The 18755-nt window shown below is 33.4% G+C and overlaps 1 protein-coding gene across 4 annotated transcripts in view; it reads right to left on the bottom strand.

The window, feature by feature from the left end:
- LOC150103802 (exonuclease mut-7 homolog) overlaps positions 1 to 18755 on the bottom strand; it is a 313402-nt gene that overhangs the window by 116221 nt on the left and 178426 nt on the right. For all 4 annotated transcript variants that reach the window (XM_090396540.1, XM_090396541.1, XM_090396543.1 and 1 more), the window contains 2 exons: positions 14774 to 14812; positions 1204 to 1364 (listed from right to left, as the gene is read on the bottom strand). In XM_090396540.1, the coding sequence (XP_090252666.1) occupies positions 1204 to 1364; positions 14774 to 14812 (200 nt within the window). The remainder of the gene's footprint in view (positions 1 to 1203; positions 1365 to 14773; positions 14813 to 18755) is intronic.

Raw genomic sequence — 18755 nt, 5'->3', positions numbered from 1 at the left:
GGACCAGCCTGAACAGAATGTGTTAAGTGAATTTTTAACTCGCGTTAAAAAAATTGTGGTATCAATTTATTAACTGTGTTAATTCAAAAGTGTGCAAAGCGAGCAATTTCTGTATTTATTGGTCTTAATAAATAAGTATAATAACTAATATTTAAGGAATTGACAGCGTATACTGGAAATATAGATTAAATAAACTTTAATATACACTTTCCGATATTTCGGCGAACGTTACGTTGCCATCTTCTTGGGAACTTACTAAAAAGACACGTGCACACAAGTACTAATACAACAAATGAGACTGAGGCTAGGACGCTAGCGTTTTCCTAAAGTCCTGATGGTGCCCCCTGGTGGGCTATATTGGTAGTTCTTGGCCTTTGGGCTGAAGTTCTTTTGATAAAAGTTTCCCAAATTTGGGGCAGTTTCATGCATCCAAATTTGTTGAGGTTTGGCATGTTCCTAAGGGCCGAGGCTGATTCCATGAATAGTCTTTCATACTTGAACTTGCTGCGGTGTATTACTGTGGCTTTCTTCCATCTTATTCTGTGGCGAGTATCCAGAGCGTGGTCTGCAAGCCCAGAGTGGCTAAAGAAATCAGTTGCAGACCACGCTCTGGATACTCGCCACAGAATAAGATGGAAGAAAGCCACAGTAATACACCGCAGCAAGTTCAAGTATGAAAGACTATTCATGGAATCAGCCTCGGCCCTTAGGAACATGCCAAACCTCAACAAATTTGGATGCATGAAACTGCCCCAAATTTGGGAAACTTTTATCAAAAGAACTTCAGCCCAAAGGCCAAGAACTACCAATATAGCCCACCAGGGGCACCATCAGGACTTTAGGAAAACGCTAGCGTCCTAGCCTCAGTCTCATTTGTTGTATTAGTACTTGTGTGCACGTGTCTTTTTAGTAAGTTCCCAAGAAGATGGCAACGTAACGTTCGCCGAAATATCGGAAAGTGTATATTAAAGTTTATTTAATCTATATTTCCAGTATACGCTGTCAATTCCTTAAATATTAGTTATTATGTCTAACCAGCGTATAAGCCTCTCAACAAGAATAATAATAAATAAGTACTTATTGTTTATTTATTATTAAGACTATTTATTTGTATGCAAATAAGAGTTATTTATAGTGTCACTTCCTTCTGCCAGTAATCAATTATATGTAAATATAATATTAATTCAGAACTATTATTCCTACCTTCGATTATTTAAGTAATCTGATCGTATTAATTTTGGTGGCCAATCAGACTCTGGAATTTTATAATGTCTTGCCCACTGCACAGCATATTCAAAATCTTTGTGATGAGCCAACTCTCTTATTAGTGCTTTCTGAAGATTTCGATCTGTTTCTATAAGTACCTGGGATTAAAGCAACATTATTTAATTTATTGCAAAAATTTAAAAACTATTTGTAGAGAAATGATTATGAATAGCATATTGATAAAGTATTGTTATCAAAACCATCACATATTCATTTTATATGTCAAGTTTCTATAGGGAATAACTTGAAACCTGGATTCTATTAGAATGGTGTAAAGGGAACTTTTTTTTCTTTTTTTTTTTAAATAACAAATCTACCTCATCCAGGAAAGGGTGACATAAGAGGTGGAGGAAAGCTTTTTGTATTACTGTTTTAGATATATACTATTGCAAGAATGAGCCAAGCAGGATCAGACAGAAAGGAAATAATTACTGATAGCGCATCTCTGATAATTTTTCTCTCATAGAGTGGTGTGCATGATTGGAATGTATTGCCATCGGATGTTGTGTGTGTGCAAGCAGTAGGAATGAATTCAAGAACAAGTATGATAGTTGATACTTGTAGCATGTGGCCTCCCTTGATGAGTCTCTGACTTCCTGGACATCTCTCTCCTAATAATAATAGTAATTCCTTAAATGGATATAGAGTACAGTTTCGAGAAAATAAAAATTAAGGAACGTTGTTCTGTAGGCTATTCAAAAAATATATTCAACTAAAGAATACAGGCTATTAAAAAAAATCTAGAGGCTATTATCAGGCTCAGAAATGGGGGAAAAAAAGTACTGTAAAGAAATCAGAGATAATGAAGGTAACACAAAACCTGAAGAGAAAGATAACTTGTGTCTGGAGTAAATACTCTGAAAGATAATTAAATGAAACAAGAAGTGACAGGATGCAGTAGAAAATATTCAAGATGAAATGCAACCAGAAACATGTATCTGTAATCTGTGGTAGAAAAAAAGCTATCAAAAAACAGAAATGTGGAAAGACAGCTGAATCAGATTGACTGGAAATGCTTACATATGGAGGTATAAAAGTTTTACATTGTCTACACTGCATAACTCCGAAGGCATTATCAGAAGATAATGCCTTCATTTCTAATACCAAAAGCTGTATGATTAAGGTAGAACTCAGAGTAATCACAAATAAAAAGGAAATAAAACTGAATGTGAGAATTAGAGTGGAATTTCCTTACTGAGTGTTCCCAGTATGTAGGCAGACTTAAGGGACTAAGAATAACTGTGGAAGAGACATTTGAAAAAGAATAAAGTGCAACTGTGTTCAGGCAAAAAATGGGTTGTCAGAATCAGATTTTTATGCCAAGACAAACAATTGAGAAATCATCATCAATTTCCTGATATGTACCCCCCAAGGGTACATATTAATCTCCTATCAACAAATTTCCTTCAAATCAGTTATTACTTATGAGCACTCCAATCATATTTAATGTTTCATACTTCTAAGGCACTTCTGACTGAATCAATAAACACCTGTTTTGTTAGCCTTTCCTCACCCATTCTATTTAAGTGGCTATACCACCTTAGATTAGCTATGCTTACATGTTCTCGAATGCTAACAGCCTCAAGTTACTTTCTAATACCTTCATTTTTAATATGATTCTGCCATTGATGCCATTTATTCACTCCCCTAATTTTTCTCAGAACCATCACATCTGTCGTTTGTAGTCTTTCATCAGGTACCTTAATTTTAACCCAACTCTCAGATCCATAACTTAAAACTGGTTTGAACACTGTCTTATATACTACTAGTTTGGTGTTTTGGCTAATTTCTCTCTTATTCCATATAAGAGAGAAATATTTATTCAGCTGCTACCCTATACCATCTTTGCTTATTCTGTTGTCTATTTTCAGATTTAACCTGCCTTCTTCACTAAAAACTGTGCCTAAATAGCTGAAATATTTTACTTGTTCTATAGGATCTCCATTCAGAATGCAGCTGAAGTTTTCTATGCTCCTGCTTATTTTCGTAGTTTTGGTCTTTTTACTACTGATTTTCATGCCAAATTTGTTACAGCTATTATTCAATTTAGATAGAGAATCCTTACACTAAATGTGTTTAGGAGTACAACATCAGCTGCATAAAGCAAAGAGCCAAGTTTGACAACTCCGATTCTAATATTAGCTTGATACTACTACTTTCTTGAATAACATGATCCGTATAAATGATGAATAAGAGTGGAATAATGTTCATCCTTGTCTTACCCCAGATTTTACATCAAACCATCTTCTTATATTTCCTTCAATTCTAACTGCTAACTGACAATGTAAATATAGATTATGTATTGCTATATAATTGTAGTGTTTGGAAAGGCTTTTCTCTGGGTACCTTGTAGTACACCTTTTCTAGATCTACAAAACTTAAGTACAGATCCTTGTTATATTCCCACAATTTCTCAATGATCTGTCTTAAAGTAAAATTCTGATCTTGACAACCTCTTTTCAAGTATGCTTGCATAAATCTTACCTGGAACACTTAGAGAAATTCCTCTGTAATTTTTGCATTCAGCTTTATTCCCTTTTTTAAAAATGGGTACTATGAAAGCTCTACTCCAATCATCAGGAATTCAACCTTTTGGCCAGGCTCTCTAAACTATACAGCGTAGCCACTGCAAAACCTTCATACCTAAGTATATATCTTATATAAGTACCTTTATACCATACTTAAGTACTTCTGGTCAAATATCATCTACTCCAGCTGCCTTTCCAATTTCAAGTTTTTGGCAGCTTTTTATACCTCAAGTATTGATATGTACTCCTCTTTGCATTTCTTTTGAAAATTTTCTAGTTCCGTTCTACTACTGCTTGACTGCTTGGTTCATTTAATAGTCTTTCAAAGTAGTCACTCCAGACATCTAGGATATCCTTATATTCACCTTTCATGCCATCTTTATAATCTTGATTCTTTTTACAGAACTTTTTCCTCCATTTCTGAGCTTCTTCAATAATGTCCAAAACATTTTGCCACCTTCCTGATATTTATTTTCCATACTGTTACATAACCAAAGTCTTCCCATGACTTTTGTTTAGCTACTTTTACACATAGATTAGCTCTCTTACATTTTTCTCTGTATTCTGCTAGGAAGTTTTGGTATGCTTTCTTCTTTTCAAACTTCTGTGTCCACCACAGTGTTCTTATTTTTCTATCCTTGCAGATAACTTCACCTCATACCAAATCCCAGTTGTGATCTTCTTCAAAGATCACAACTGAGACTCCAAGGTTTGATTTTTGTTTTCAATTTGTTTCATTTTTTTCTTCAATAATGTTTGTATAGTCAAGTCTATAATTTACCTGTAAAAGCTGGTCAATTTTAATTCTTTTTAAACTTTCTCACATTCTGTTCTTCTTAATGTGATATCCATTTTTATTCCCCTAAGTAATTGACACTTCCAATTTCAAATCCTGTTGAGAAATCATGGGAATGCAATAAGGAGATCAGTATTTAAGTTTTGTAGATCTGGAAAACATGTAAGAAAAGTATACCAAGATAAAATTCTGCGATGATGTGGTGTAAATTGGACAATATATCAAGGAATACATAGTCTATATTAGAGTGGTAAGTCAATAGTTAAATTAAGAAGGCACAGAAAGATGATGTGATGTTAAATAAGGGTGCTCGTTATCTCTGCCATTATTCATCATCATTATGAAGAAAAATGACAGTAGGCCTGATATCAAAACTGGAGATATTGAACTCACCTCCCTTTTATGTAGATAATTTCATACTCCTAAATCAGTCTAGTACAAGTCTTCAGAATTCCTTAACTAAACTGAATAACAAGTATAACAAATTTGACATAAAAATCAGCAATAAAATAATAGACTATGAAAATAGGCAGGAACATTGAAAACATCAGTTGCATTCTGAATGGAGTAAAACATTTCAGTTATTTAAGCACAATTTTTAGTGAAGATGGCAAATTACAAATAGACAACACAAAAAGTAATGCTGATATCATGAGCAGTAAACTGAATAAGAAAGAAATTAGTCAAAACATTAATTAGTTGCATGCAAGACAGTATTCAAACCAATTTTAACTTATGGATCATACATATGGGATTGAAATAAAACAGACTACAGATAGAATTCTGAGAAAAATTAGTTCAGTGAACAAATGGCATCAACAGCAGAATCATATTAAAAATGAGGATATCATGAAGGGACTCGACATTGCCAACATTCAGGAATGTATAAGTAGAGCTAATCTCTGGTGGTATGGTCACTTAAACAGAATGCAAGAGAAAAGATAAGCAAAATGGGTGTATGTTTAATGCTAAGATGACAGGAAAAAGATCAAGAGAAAGACCAGAATCCAAGAAAACTAATGCAGTATTATAACTCAGAAGATCAAAATATAAAATTCAACAATACTGGAGATACAGACCAATGCACAGGGTGGCCATAAAATGACTTTCCCTCTTTGGAAGCATCTATAGCTAAAACCAATAAACGGAATGAGACCGAATTTTATATCGAGACTTTTGAAGGCACGGGGAGATGATTTCCGAGAAAAAAAGATTTAGTACCAAAAATCGCCGATAGGGGAAATTTTGGAGCTGGTGGATCCGAAAACAAGTGGATAATTACATTAAAGGCAGATAAAATGGAATTATAACATTTCAATGGTGTAAGCGACAGCCGCATCACAAATTCCAGCTGGATATGTGGTGCGTTACAATGATAATAAGAATAATTAAACTAAAACAACAACTTGCGAGAGACAGAAATTAATGCAGTGATTGAACTCACAGGAAATAATGTTTTATTCATCAGAATGAGGGTCCCCTGGACCACATACACGATTTTCAATGTGCTGACCTTTCTTGTGTACAACAAATTGCATTCGGTGTGCGACATACTCTACAACTGAGTGTAAGGAGTCAGATTGGATGTTCATAACAGCCCGTTTTATGTTCTCTTTCAAGACATGCAAGTTAGGAACGCCATCAACATACACAATGGGTTTCAAAAACCCCACAGCCAAAAGTCACATGGAGTGATGTCCGGGGAACGAGGCTGCCATGCCGTCGGAAAGAACTGACTGATAACCCTCTTATTACTGAAATGCTGGCATAAAAGGCACTGTACTGAACATTCAATGTGTGGTCGTGCTCCATCCTGCATAAAAATTATAGTGTCCAAACATTGTCTTTGCTGCAATGCAAGAATGACAAAATTTTCCAGCATTTGTCGATAAATCTCTCCAGTAATGGAGCAGGTTACAGGACATGTAGGGGTAATATGCTCAAAAAAGTATGATTCTATTATGAAATCGGCTGTGAAGCCACACCACACGGTTACTTTTGGAGAATGCAGTGGTACTTGCTGGATTGCTTGGGGATGTTCAGATGCCCAAATTCTGCAGTTGTGAGTGTTGACCGGCCCATTCAGATAAAAATGAGCCTCATCACCCCACACTATTCTCCAAGGCCAGTCATTGCCAACCTACATTCGGGCAAGAAACATTAGCGCGAAGGTCACACGCTTATCATAATCTGCAGTAGTTAGTGTTTGCACACAACTGAACTTATACGGATAGAAGTGAAGCATTTTCCGTAAAATTTTCCCGACTGTACCATAAGCCATATCAAGTTTGCGAGCTATGACACGAGTGCCTGGACCAGTACTGGTCCCTATGTTGTCGAACACCGCAGTAGCAACGTCTGTTACTATCTCTTCTTGCACTCTTTTCCATCCTCTGCCAGGTCTAACTCCTAGTGATCCAGTTTCTTCAAACTTCTTAATCATAGCTCTCAGTGCAACAGCTGACATAGGACCTGTACGCAGGTTATGAATCCTTCTAAATTCCTGAAGGGCAGGTACAACATTGCACTGTTCAAGGTAAAACAACTTAACAAGTAAAGCACGCTGAGGCGAGGTAGGACACATATTGAGCACAATTCGTCAGTCATTCGAATAACTGCCTGAACGTTCCCAATCCCTTTATAAGTAGAATTGGTGGCGCTGCTTTCATGTATGCACAGTAAAATTTACATAATCCTTTTTACCTGCGTTTACTGCAAATATTTGACTGCTTTCTGCTCCACCATCGCCGAAATTTCCCCTTTCGGTGACTTTTGGTAATAAATCTTTTTTTCACAGAAATCATCTCTCAATGCCTTCAAAAGTCTCGATATAAAATTTGGTCTCATTCCGTTCATTGGTTTTAGCTAAAGATGCCTCCAAAGAGGGAAAGTTATTTTATGGCCACCCTGTAGAAAACAAATTTTCAACAGGAAGTCAGTAATGTGAACCTTTTTTTTTTAAACTACAATTATATAACTATCATAACATCCTGCACATCCCTTGAGAGTACATATCAGAATCTGAAGATGATGAAGATGGATAAATGAAACACACAAAGCAATCAGACAATATTAAACCTAAGAACCATACAGAGAAATAATGAATAAAGAACCATATAGAGGAATATAGAGAAAAAAAGATCAATGGAAAAAAAGGCATTTGGAATGCCTAAAGCAAGGGCTGCCATGCCATCTTCAAAAAAAAGTTAGTTCATCTGAAAATACAAATAAGAAATTTAAAAATATAAAGCTTGAGCAATATAATGAGAGTGAAAAATCAGAAATTCAAAAATTTGGAAATAAGCTGTTAATTTTAAAATTCTCAAGAATTCTAAAAATTCCTCAGATCCATGAAATAAATATGGTGCCATATTTAATATGACACCAAGAAAAAAAAATCTCAAAAAAAAATTTTCTTTCATCTAAAAATATCTAATTGAACAGTGGCAAAATAAATAAGTAATAATAATAATAAATATATATAAACTCAAGTTCATCAAAATCATTATTATGCAAATTTAGCTCCTTAAAGGAATGACTTGGAATGACTTGAAGTCTGAAACCTGTAAACAAATCTATATAAACACTATTGAAGAAAATCTGAAGCAATTTGAAAACAAGAACCAATCCTTGGAGTCTCAGTGGCAAACTCTGGAGAAGACATTAACCGATTCAGCTAGGGAGATTTATGGTAAAGTTGTCTGGAAGGATAGAAAAATAAGAACCCCATGTGGACACAAGAAGTTAAAGAAGCAGTTCTGGAAAAGAAGAAAGCATACCAAAAGTTTCTAGCAAATAAGTTGATAGATGCCATAAAAGAATACAGAGAAAAATATAAGATAGCTAAGCTATGTGTAAAAGTGGCTGAACAAAGGTCATGGGAAGACAGTGGTAAGAACACAGAAGATAAATATCAGGAAGGTAGGAAAATGCTCTTCAGGCTATTGAAAAAAGCTTAGAAATAGAGGAAACAGTACCATAAAAGGAATCAAAGATAAAGGTGACACGAAAACTGAAGATAAGGATATCCTAGATATTTAGAGTAATTACCTTGAAAAAATTAAACAAAACAAGCATGGACAAAACAGTAGTAGTACAAGGTGGGCCAAAAGTCACAAAGGGGTTTCAATATTTAATAAATCCTCCATTTTTTTGTTTTAAATTTACAATACCATTTTGCCGTTCGGGACGCAAACTTTTATCGGCCACCTCTTAAAAAATAACTAAAAGAAATTGCATGTAGCATTTACTACAATAAATAAAATAACAATTTATGCTAACCAAAAGTTACGTCTTATTTATTAAGAACACAGAATACATAGTTTCGTATAGTTATTTTTAACATTTTTTCAAAAACAAACAAAAAACAACAACAATTATTTCTTAATATAAACAAAGATTAATTGCACATGCCTTTATGTAAAATTTACTTGACGTGATTTTTTTTTGTAGCAAAATCATTTATTATATCCTCCATATCTAAATTAGTAGCAATCTGATGTTCTATGTTAATAAGACTTAAATTGTTGAGTATATCCTGTATCATTGCACTGCGGAGATGATTTTTTATAATTTTTCAGCTTTGAAAAGGATCTTTTGCCAGTTGCAACAGTCACAGGTATTGTTAAATAAATTCTTAGTGTTATTGACAAATTGGGGAAAACACTAAGAAGATCATTCAAAAATATATACTCAAGTACCGAAAATGCGTTCATATTCGGATTAAGATAGATTAAAATATTTTCTATTTCCTCGCATAATTCCAAGGAGTTATATCAGAATCTTTATCATCTGTCAATTTTATCTCCAAATCTTTACAATATTTTAATTTTTCTTTCTTCTCCATTGGTTTTAATAAATAAATGTCATTTAAAAATTCAAAAACATCATTATGTTCTTTCAATAATGTAAATCTTTCATCAAGTTTTGAAATAGCTATATCAATTATAACTATATAAAAATTGACTTTGAAATTTTATTCTTGCAATTCAATAACTTCATCTTCACTTTCATACGAGAATAATCTTTTTTTTTTCAAGGTCTGACTATTGGCATACAAGGAAAAATTGGATCACAATCCACTGCATTTGCAATTTCAGTTGCTTCCCCTAACATTTTTGAATGCCTCATCTGTTCCACAATCCTTTAAATAATTTTTTAGGTCTATCAACATTTTCATTATTGTAGACATAATTACGTCCGGTTTTGGCATCAAATTACTTATGACATTAATTTTCGATAAGATTTGGTGCCATATAACAAGAGAACATATGAATTTGAAAGATTTAATTTTTGATAATAATGTTTCAGCTTCATTCCTGTGTCGCTATCTCTTGATTTATCTTGATATAAAATGTATAAAGCATCGTATATTTTTTCTAAATTATACCTTAAAGCTTTTACAGCGTCTATGCAGCTTGAAAATCTCGTATCACAAACTTTTAACAGTAAAATTTGAGCATTCCTCTTTTAAAATTTTCCAACGATAGGCTGATTTAGAAAAAAAAATTTGCTATTTCATGCGGAACACTCGCAGCATCATTTACAACTAGATTAAGCTTATGAGCAGCACATAGTACGTAAAATGCTCTCGGGTTCATATCTAATATTCTCTTTTGGAGACCCTGATTTTTGCCCTTCATGTTTGTCCCATTATCACATGCTTGAGCATGTAAATCGTAAAGATTTATATTTTCTGATTGCAAACTACAACAAAATTTGTTAAGCCTTCGCCTGTTGGGTTAGTAATTGAATAAAATCCTAAAAAGTGTTCTCTGATTTCTATTTTCTTGTTGTCATTATCGAGGTAAACAAATCTTACAACAATACTTAATTGATTTTCGTGAGATGCGTCTGGAGTGGTGTCTAAAATGATAGCGTAATATTTATTTAATTTTATCATTTTAACAATATTAGATTTTATTTTTTTCTCCTATTATTTAAATTATTTCATTTCATTTCATTTCATTTCAAAGTATATTCTGCTCCAGAAAATCTTTTTCTTCCATCTGACATCTAAAAGTAGGGTTGTTAATAATATTATATTATATTAGTTAAATTTTACGATGTAGGATATACCAAGAAATGAATATTATTACTATTAATGATTATACTGCATTGTATAATCCGAATTAGATATTAGCTACATAAAATAAATATTTGATATTTGTTTCTTGCCACCCTATCAATGTTGCCGCCCAGGTGCGGTGCACCTTTTGCAACCTCGGGTTGGTGCGGCCCTGATATACAGTATATATAGGAAATAAATTTACACTAGGTGTGAAAAATCAAATCTTGTAAATGGTGTTCATTTTCTGCTTTGCACAAACGTGCCCTTTCTAAGGAATTTTTCATGATACCTCTTAGTGTTTCAGGATTTTGCTCTGATTTTGGCCTGAATATTGTTCTTCAGCTGTTAAAGTAGCCCTTGCTGTGTGAGCTGTCATTCCATCTGGTTGGAACCACATGTCATGTTTATCTTGATCTACTGGGAGTAAGAAATTTTCAATCATAGGCCGATATTCATCTCCTGTAACATTGACATGGTTCCCAATGTGGTTTTCAGAAAAAGGAAGGTCCGATCACTTCTTCCGACATCACCCCACACCAGGCCATAAAGTGGGTGCAATTCCCTTTGATGAAATGCCCTAGGGTTTTCCAAACCCCAATTCCTGAATTTTTGTTTGTTAACGAAGCCATTCAAATGAAAATGTGCTTCACCTGACATTATCAGCTTGTGGATAAATTTGGGATCTCTCCTTGCTAATTCTTGAAATCTGATTGTATATTGCAATATGTCAGCATAATCTGGTGGCTTGCTTCAGCTATTGCACCAACTGGATTTTATAAAGAAACAGTTTCAAGGTTTTCAGAATATGCTAGAGTGACGTCCAAGAGACTCCAACTTATCCAGACCCTTTGAGTTGATGTGCTCTGGTCTTCTGCAATACTCTTCCTTACACGCTCAACTGTGGCTTTGTTCCTAACCAAGTGTGGTCTGCCTATTCATGGAAGGTAGCTTACTGAACCTTGTTCCTCAAAACGACCAATCAAACATCTAATCATTGATTCGCTCGGAGAATCTCTCACGCCATAATGGTGACGATATGCTTGTTGGGTCAGAATTATTAATCCTTGGTTTCAATAATAAAATTTCACAATTTGTATTTGCTGTTCTTTGTGAATTTTTCCATGGTTAATCTCCAAGGTCTTCTTTATAAAATACGTAAAAAAATTTTTTTTAAATTAATTAACAAAAAAAAGTAATTAAAACTTCAGACTCCTTTGTGACTTTTGGCTTACCCTGTAGTAGAACATTTTCAAGAGGAATGCAAAGAGTAGTATATATCAACACTTGATATAGAAAAAGCTATCAAAAACTTGAAATGCAGAGAGCAGCTGGAGTAGATGATAGACTAGAAATGCTTAAACATGGAGGTATAAAAGTTTTACAGTGGCTTTTACAATGCATAATTCAGAGAGCCTGGTCAGAAGGTCAAATTCCCAATGATTGGATTAGAGCTCTCAGAGTACCCATCTATAAAAAAGGGAATAAAACTGAATGTGAGAATTACAAAGGAATTTCTCTACTAAGTGTTCCAGGTAAGATTTATGGAAGTATACTTGAGAAACAGCTAAAAAAGTTGTGGCAAGGAAGCTTGGTAAAAAACAAGATGGATTCAGGTCAAATACAGATTTTTAGGAGATTTCATTTTAACCTAATAGTTGAGAGATCTTAGGAATATAACAAGGATTTGTATTTATGTTTGATTGATCTGGAAAATGCATATGACAAGGTGCCAAGAGGAAAGCTCTTCAAAACACTACAGTTATATGGTGTAAATGGGACATTATATTGAGCAATACAAGCTGTAAGTCAGTAGTTAGAACTGAAAGAGGTACAGGAAGATATTTTGATCAGGTGTGCAACAAAGGTGCAAACATTATTTCTGAATCACAATTTGTAGGAATGGGGTATTTAGTCTGATATCAAAATTGGCAATGTTAAACTTAGCTCTTTGCTTTATGTAAATGATGTTGTACTCCTAAAATCTAGTGCAATTCTCCAGGATTCTCTAACTAAACTGAATAACAGCTCTAACAAATTTGGCATGAAAATCAGCAATAAGAAGACCAAAACTATGAAATAGGTAGAAATATTGAACACATTAACTGAATTCTGAATGAAAAGCCTATAGAACAAGTCAAATATTTCAGCTATTTAGGCACAGTATTTAGTGAAGAGCAAATTAAATATGGAAACAGACTTGGTAAAGCTGGTAAGTCAGATGAATAAATTTATATAGAATAAGAAAGAAATTATTCCAAACACTAACCTAGCAGTATACAAGATGGTGTTCAAATCAATTTTAAGTTATGGATTTCAGAGTTGGGTTAGAAATAAAGCCCTTGTTCAAAACTAGAGACCACAGGTATGAGGGTTCTGAGAAAAAGTAGAGGAGTGAATAAATCATTAAAAATGAAGATATTAGAAAGTAACTTTCAAGAACGTGCAAGTATAGCTAACAAAGTTTTATGGCCACTTAAAGAATGGGCAAGGAAAGGTTAACGAAACAGGTGTTTGATGCCAAGATGGCAGGAAAGAGACTCAGAGGAAGACCAAGGTCTAGGTGGATTCAATCATAAATGCCTCAGAAGCACAAAATATTATATGTGGCAATATTGGAGTGCTCTCAAGTATAGACTAATTCGAAGGAAAATTGTGAATAGAATATTAATAATAATGTCAACTTAATCATGTAGTGCTGTCATAGTAGCCTTAACTCTTTTGGGTACATATCAAGAAACTGATTATGATAAACTCATTTTCATCAAAATTATGCAGCTTTAGCTTATGTTTTACTTAGGGTGAAACCTGTAATCAATATTGAAATTATGAAACATGTAGGCTATACATAATAATTCCTGTGCAGTGTCTTTCATCTATTTCATTTTGTAAAATGTACTTATTTTGCAGTATACTATGATGTATTGGAAAAATTCTCACTGAAAGATTACAGTGAAAGTATCTAGAAAATTTCCTATACAATGAATTCCATCCTTATAGTGAATTTATGAATAATTCATGAAGTTATTTTACATTTCTTGCAAAATTTTCAGCCAAGGTAATCAGTGTGTGCAATGACAAGTTATAAGAAATCAAAACAAAGAAAAACAAAATATTTTAATTTAAGTATGACAACAGAATAATATGATTCACATACCACATTATAAGTAGTGACCTAGGTCTTACATTCCATTAGAATCAATAGGTATTAAACTGACATAGAAACAGAAGTAGCTGGATCCATATGTTGGAAATCCTGTACTCTGGATTTTTATGTGACATATATTGCTGGCCTGGTTGGCTGAGCGGTGTATCCACTCTCCAGCTAAAAGGCTGCAGGTTCGAATCCTGCCATGGGCATGGATGTTTGCGATTGTCTTTGAAAATGGTAGTGGTGGTGGGCAGTAGATGATGGCAGTTCATTGTAGTTGGTGGAGACAGAGTTGTCAAGTAGATGCCCTCCCTTGATGAGTTTTTGGAATCCCTGGGGGTATCAGTTTAAATGTGTATAATTTAAACTATTATTTAAATAATAATAATATTTCCAAGCTGATTATGAATTCTAAAGGTTTAGCAATAAATTTTTATTTCAGTGTTATTGCTACTTCATAAATAACTGTCAAAGGTACAAACATATGATAAATTAGCCATGAGGGAAAAAAAAAAAAAAAAAAAAAAAAGATCATATAAATATACACCCACTCTCATAAAAGTCCATTCCTGGGATTTGTTAATATTGAACTTCAAATTTGTCAAGAAAAAGCAAACATAGAAAATAGCCAATTTAAAATTTAGCATGAACAGTTTAAAGAATACCTTGTTTCAGCAAGATGAATTAATTATTAAAGAGAAGAATTTTTTTGTTAACATTTGGCACAATTTATATTGTTCCAAATATTAATATTTTTAATGATACTATTAAATATAATGTTTATGTCTAGTGCAGTGCTAGAGATTTATATTTTTTTAATTGTTACAAATGTATTTATAATCATGACAATTTAAAAGTAATGTTTCCAGTACAGACCCCTCTGATTCTGAAATGGCTTGTCTTCTCTTTAACATAAATGGCATCCCTGAGTTTCATTTAAATTATCAAAAATACTTAATACAAACCATAATCATTTCTTCCCAAGCTTCAATTGAGCAGCTTTTCTGAAAAAAAAAAGGAAATATAAGAAGTCTGTTGTATATACATTTCTCCTAACAAGTAAAATAAAACAAAACAAAAATAAAATTTATAAGATGTCAGTTTTTAATATTACTTAAATATTATTTTAGTACAGATAGTTCTCAACTTTATGAGTTACTTCATTCCTAGTGTATGCTTGTCAAGTGAAAACTATTAACCTCCCAACCGGCTCGTGTGGATGATATAGTCAGCTTTCCCTAGCTTTTTTCATGGATCAAAACTTCGTCGGCATTCTACCTTTTATCATGCCATTACCTTCCTCCACCATTAATCTCGTTACGGCTATTCTATAGCCATTAGTGGATTAACTGTTGCTGAGTGACCTTTGTGTCCCCCTGTCTTTACGTCTATTGTGTTGCTTAGAATTTCATTTACTGTCCTAAGTTATTTGACCTTTCTTGCCTCTAAAATGATTTATTGTGTCTCTTCCCAAAAATTGAAACGAATTTCACATATGCGAAAAAAATCAATCCTGAAATGACCACTGATCAGCTTTTGCAATTAATCTATTTAGTGATAGTAAATTTGGTGTATTTTATTCTACAAATCAGTGCACCGGAAGAGTTGCACTGATTGTTCTTTCACTTTACATATAATAATTGAATAATTTTTTTTCGAATTTCAGAATTTTCAAATTTTTGCTTTGAAAATATTATGTCAAATATTTATATTTTTAAATAATATTTATTGAAATAAATATGTCCTTTTGCTTTCGTTTCTAGCCAAATAGCATTATATGGATCATCACATTTCAGTTTTAGAAACGATTTTTTGTTATCCATAAAGACAAAATAAAAAAAAAATGTTAAAATGCTAAATTGCATTACTCGGTTTCCGATTGTGTCTTTTTGGTATCAAAAATTTATATCCAATGATATTTTAGCAGTGATTCCTCGCCTTGGTCTTTTATTTATTTATTTATTTGTATTATGCATATTACGATAATATCTAATGCATATCCTCGTAGATATGTTGAAAATATGTGAAAAATATCATATACGGAATGATTCAAAATTTTTGCTCATTTTGAAGATTTTCTAATGCTTCCCCCCCCCCCCCACCTCCTTATTCTCTCCTGGAACTCAATTGCATAACTACTCTAAATTTCTATACAGGTTTGAAAGCTTTGCTAGACAGTATTCAAAATCAATTACTTCATTTTACCATTTTGACAAAAGATATACGGCAATCAGATTGTACTGTGAAGCTTCTAATTCTGTTCTATTTACTTGCAATCTAAAACCAGCTGTTCTACTGTCCGCTGAAATTATGTGAAATTTTAGAAATAATATGCTATATTTTCACCATGCAAAATTGTTTATATGCATACCACACAAAAGAAAGTTCAGTAGTATTATTTTTGTTTGTTTTTCTTTAAAAAAATCTAAATATTACTTCTGCTGCTGGAAGCTATTTCTGAAATAATCAACGTCTTATAAATACTTGGTAATATCCTCTTAGCTGGAGGAAAAGTTGAAGGCTTATTACTCTCAGTGCTATTGAGAAGAAAGGGGAGAACACTAAAGTCACACTAAAGTGCCTCAAGCTGTAGCGCAAAATATGTCAAGAATGTCGTTTCCTTTTCGATTGTTGATTACCTATATCCTAACAGAAATACTGACATTTCGTTTACATGCTTATACATTATTTATGCCAAAATAATTGCTTAATTTATAATGATCAGTTTCACTTTTATTATCGAAAAATTAGAAATTAAATCATACAATTATCTTGAAAAAGAGGATTTGAATTATTTTCAAAGAAAAGGTGCATATGCGTTTCATAATCTTCTTTTTTTTGGGGGGGGGGGGGGGTATAGACCTGATCAATCTGTGGATATTTCAGATAATTTATTTCATAAATTGTTCGCAAGACAGCTGTTACAAACGTAAATCACTTGGGGAACATACCCATTCATTTTAGTGTAAAACAGTAGCAAAGGTTCAGTTACTTTAGATATGTAATCTAGAAGAAAATGTTATGTCTGCTGAGATTAGAATGTTACGTGAATAATTTTTCTGACATGATTTCTCTATTCGTTATAATGTAACCAATTTCCAGATTTTTTCCCTCATGCAGACTCCATGTTATATGCAGTGATTTCTTCTTTGTACTACAAGAAAAAAAAAATCAGATAACAGATTTTCTTTTCCACTGGCTGAATTTACAATGTTCTTTCTTTGTGTTTTGAAGAGAAAGTGCAAATGACTTTTTTCTTACTATTTTTGCCATTATAACATCTCATATAATTATAAGAGTGACATTTTACCATTTTTCTCCCACACGAGAAACAGAAATAAGGTAGTAATAATATTGCTGACTATGTCAAACTTCATTGTAGCAGAACTTTTTATTACAAAACTTTGTAATATATATCTCCGAAACAAGAAATTTGGAACCCATATCACATTAATGTTGAGTGTTGGCAAGGTGAAAATGTTCCCGTTATTATTTATATATTTCATTTATTAACTAGGGGGGGCTATGCCCCCCCCCCCCCCCCCCATGTTCCGGTCTGGTAAGCCAGTTCTCCTTCAACTGTGATAACTCGAAAGGGGGTTCTGCCCCTGAATTCTGATGATCAAATTTTGAAGACTCGACACTCAGGGTAGCCCCTGAGCTTCAAAACGTTTCGAAAAATATGACATAAAAAGGCCTATCATTTTATATGTATATAGGGTAGATTTTATTTCATTATTTTTTATTGTTTTGGTGAAATACTTTACCTGGAATACTCTTTCCAGTTCCTCTTATATTTTATTCCTTCGAAAATATCATTCTGTGTCATAAAAAGAACTTAAAAATTCGCCTTCAAGATGAAAAGGAAACAGTTCATCCAGGTATCCCTCTATCAATATTTGTAGTCCTGAAAAGGACTGTTTTGATGGCCTTGAAAACAAACATTTTTTATTTCATACTGTTCAGAATTTAAAATTCTTGAACAGTGTGGAACACCTTGAAGCAAGGGTAAACACACAAAGCAGTTTTACACTCAGGGCACCAGATTTTTGTTTCCTTTCTGACATTTTTTTTATTACATACGTAATATTTGTGTGCAGGTTTTTTTTTATTAGCTGTTGGTGGTAGATTTTCGGGAAAATGGTTGGAGTTAGCAGCGTTCAACCTCAGATGTCTGGCAGGATTTCCTGTTTTTCTGCTTGCTGAAGAAGGCGCATGTGCATGCAGCAATGCTTTTGCAATTTCTATTCTGTATTCTAGATATGTTATGGTAGACAAACATTTTTTCTTGTGCAGAAGGAAACTGTTCCAAATAACAAAATCTAATACATGTCCAAACACTTTTTTGTAATATTTTTTATGCTGTTTCCTCATTACAGAGTAGAATGATAGCTGCTGATCGCACCTGTCGACTCCACCCATAGTGTCGTTCTATGCACACACAGCAATGGGTTTTCTTTCTTCAAACCATGCTTCTCCATGGATTCCGTTGATGGATTGTGCAGGGAAGACAGCAGAAAAACATCTTTTTTTGTCTTTCCAACGTAGTGCAAAGACTTTCCCTCACTGATAAGCTCGGATTTCCCCCTTCGATAGCTTTCCTGAAGCCAGATCTGGAGGCATATCTCGCCTTTTTGCATTTACAGTACCATAACTATCTGTACAATGCTGTAAAAGCAAATCAGCAAGTTCAGGACACATATAGTAATTATCCATTGTAATGCAGTAACCTTTCCCCAGTAAAGGGTCTCTCAATATCAGACAATATACATAAATAATATGTATATTGTCTGATTTATAATTTGCTAATTTATAATAATCACCACATAGTTTCAGTATCAAAAAATTAAAGTTATGTGGAACAATTACTAGAGAAAAATAACAAATTAAATAAAAACTGTACCTATGTTTCATAACAGTTTTCGGGTGTGTGATAGTAATGCCACA

Source organism: Typopeltis vanoorti, chromosome 8 (assembly GCF_054136105.1).
Source record: "Typopeltis vanoorti isolate ZY-2024b chromosome 8, IOZ_Tvanoo_1.0, whole genome shotgun sequence".
NCBI classification, from domain to species: domain Eukaryota; kingdom Metazoa; phylum Arthropoda; class Arachnida; order Uropygi; family Thelyphonidae; genus Typopeltis; species Typopeltis vanoorti.
Note: the sequence above shows the minus strand (reverse complement) of the source record. Positions and strands in the feature narration are given on the sequence as shown.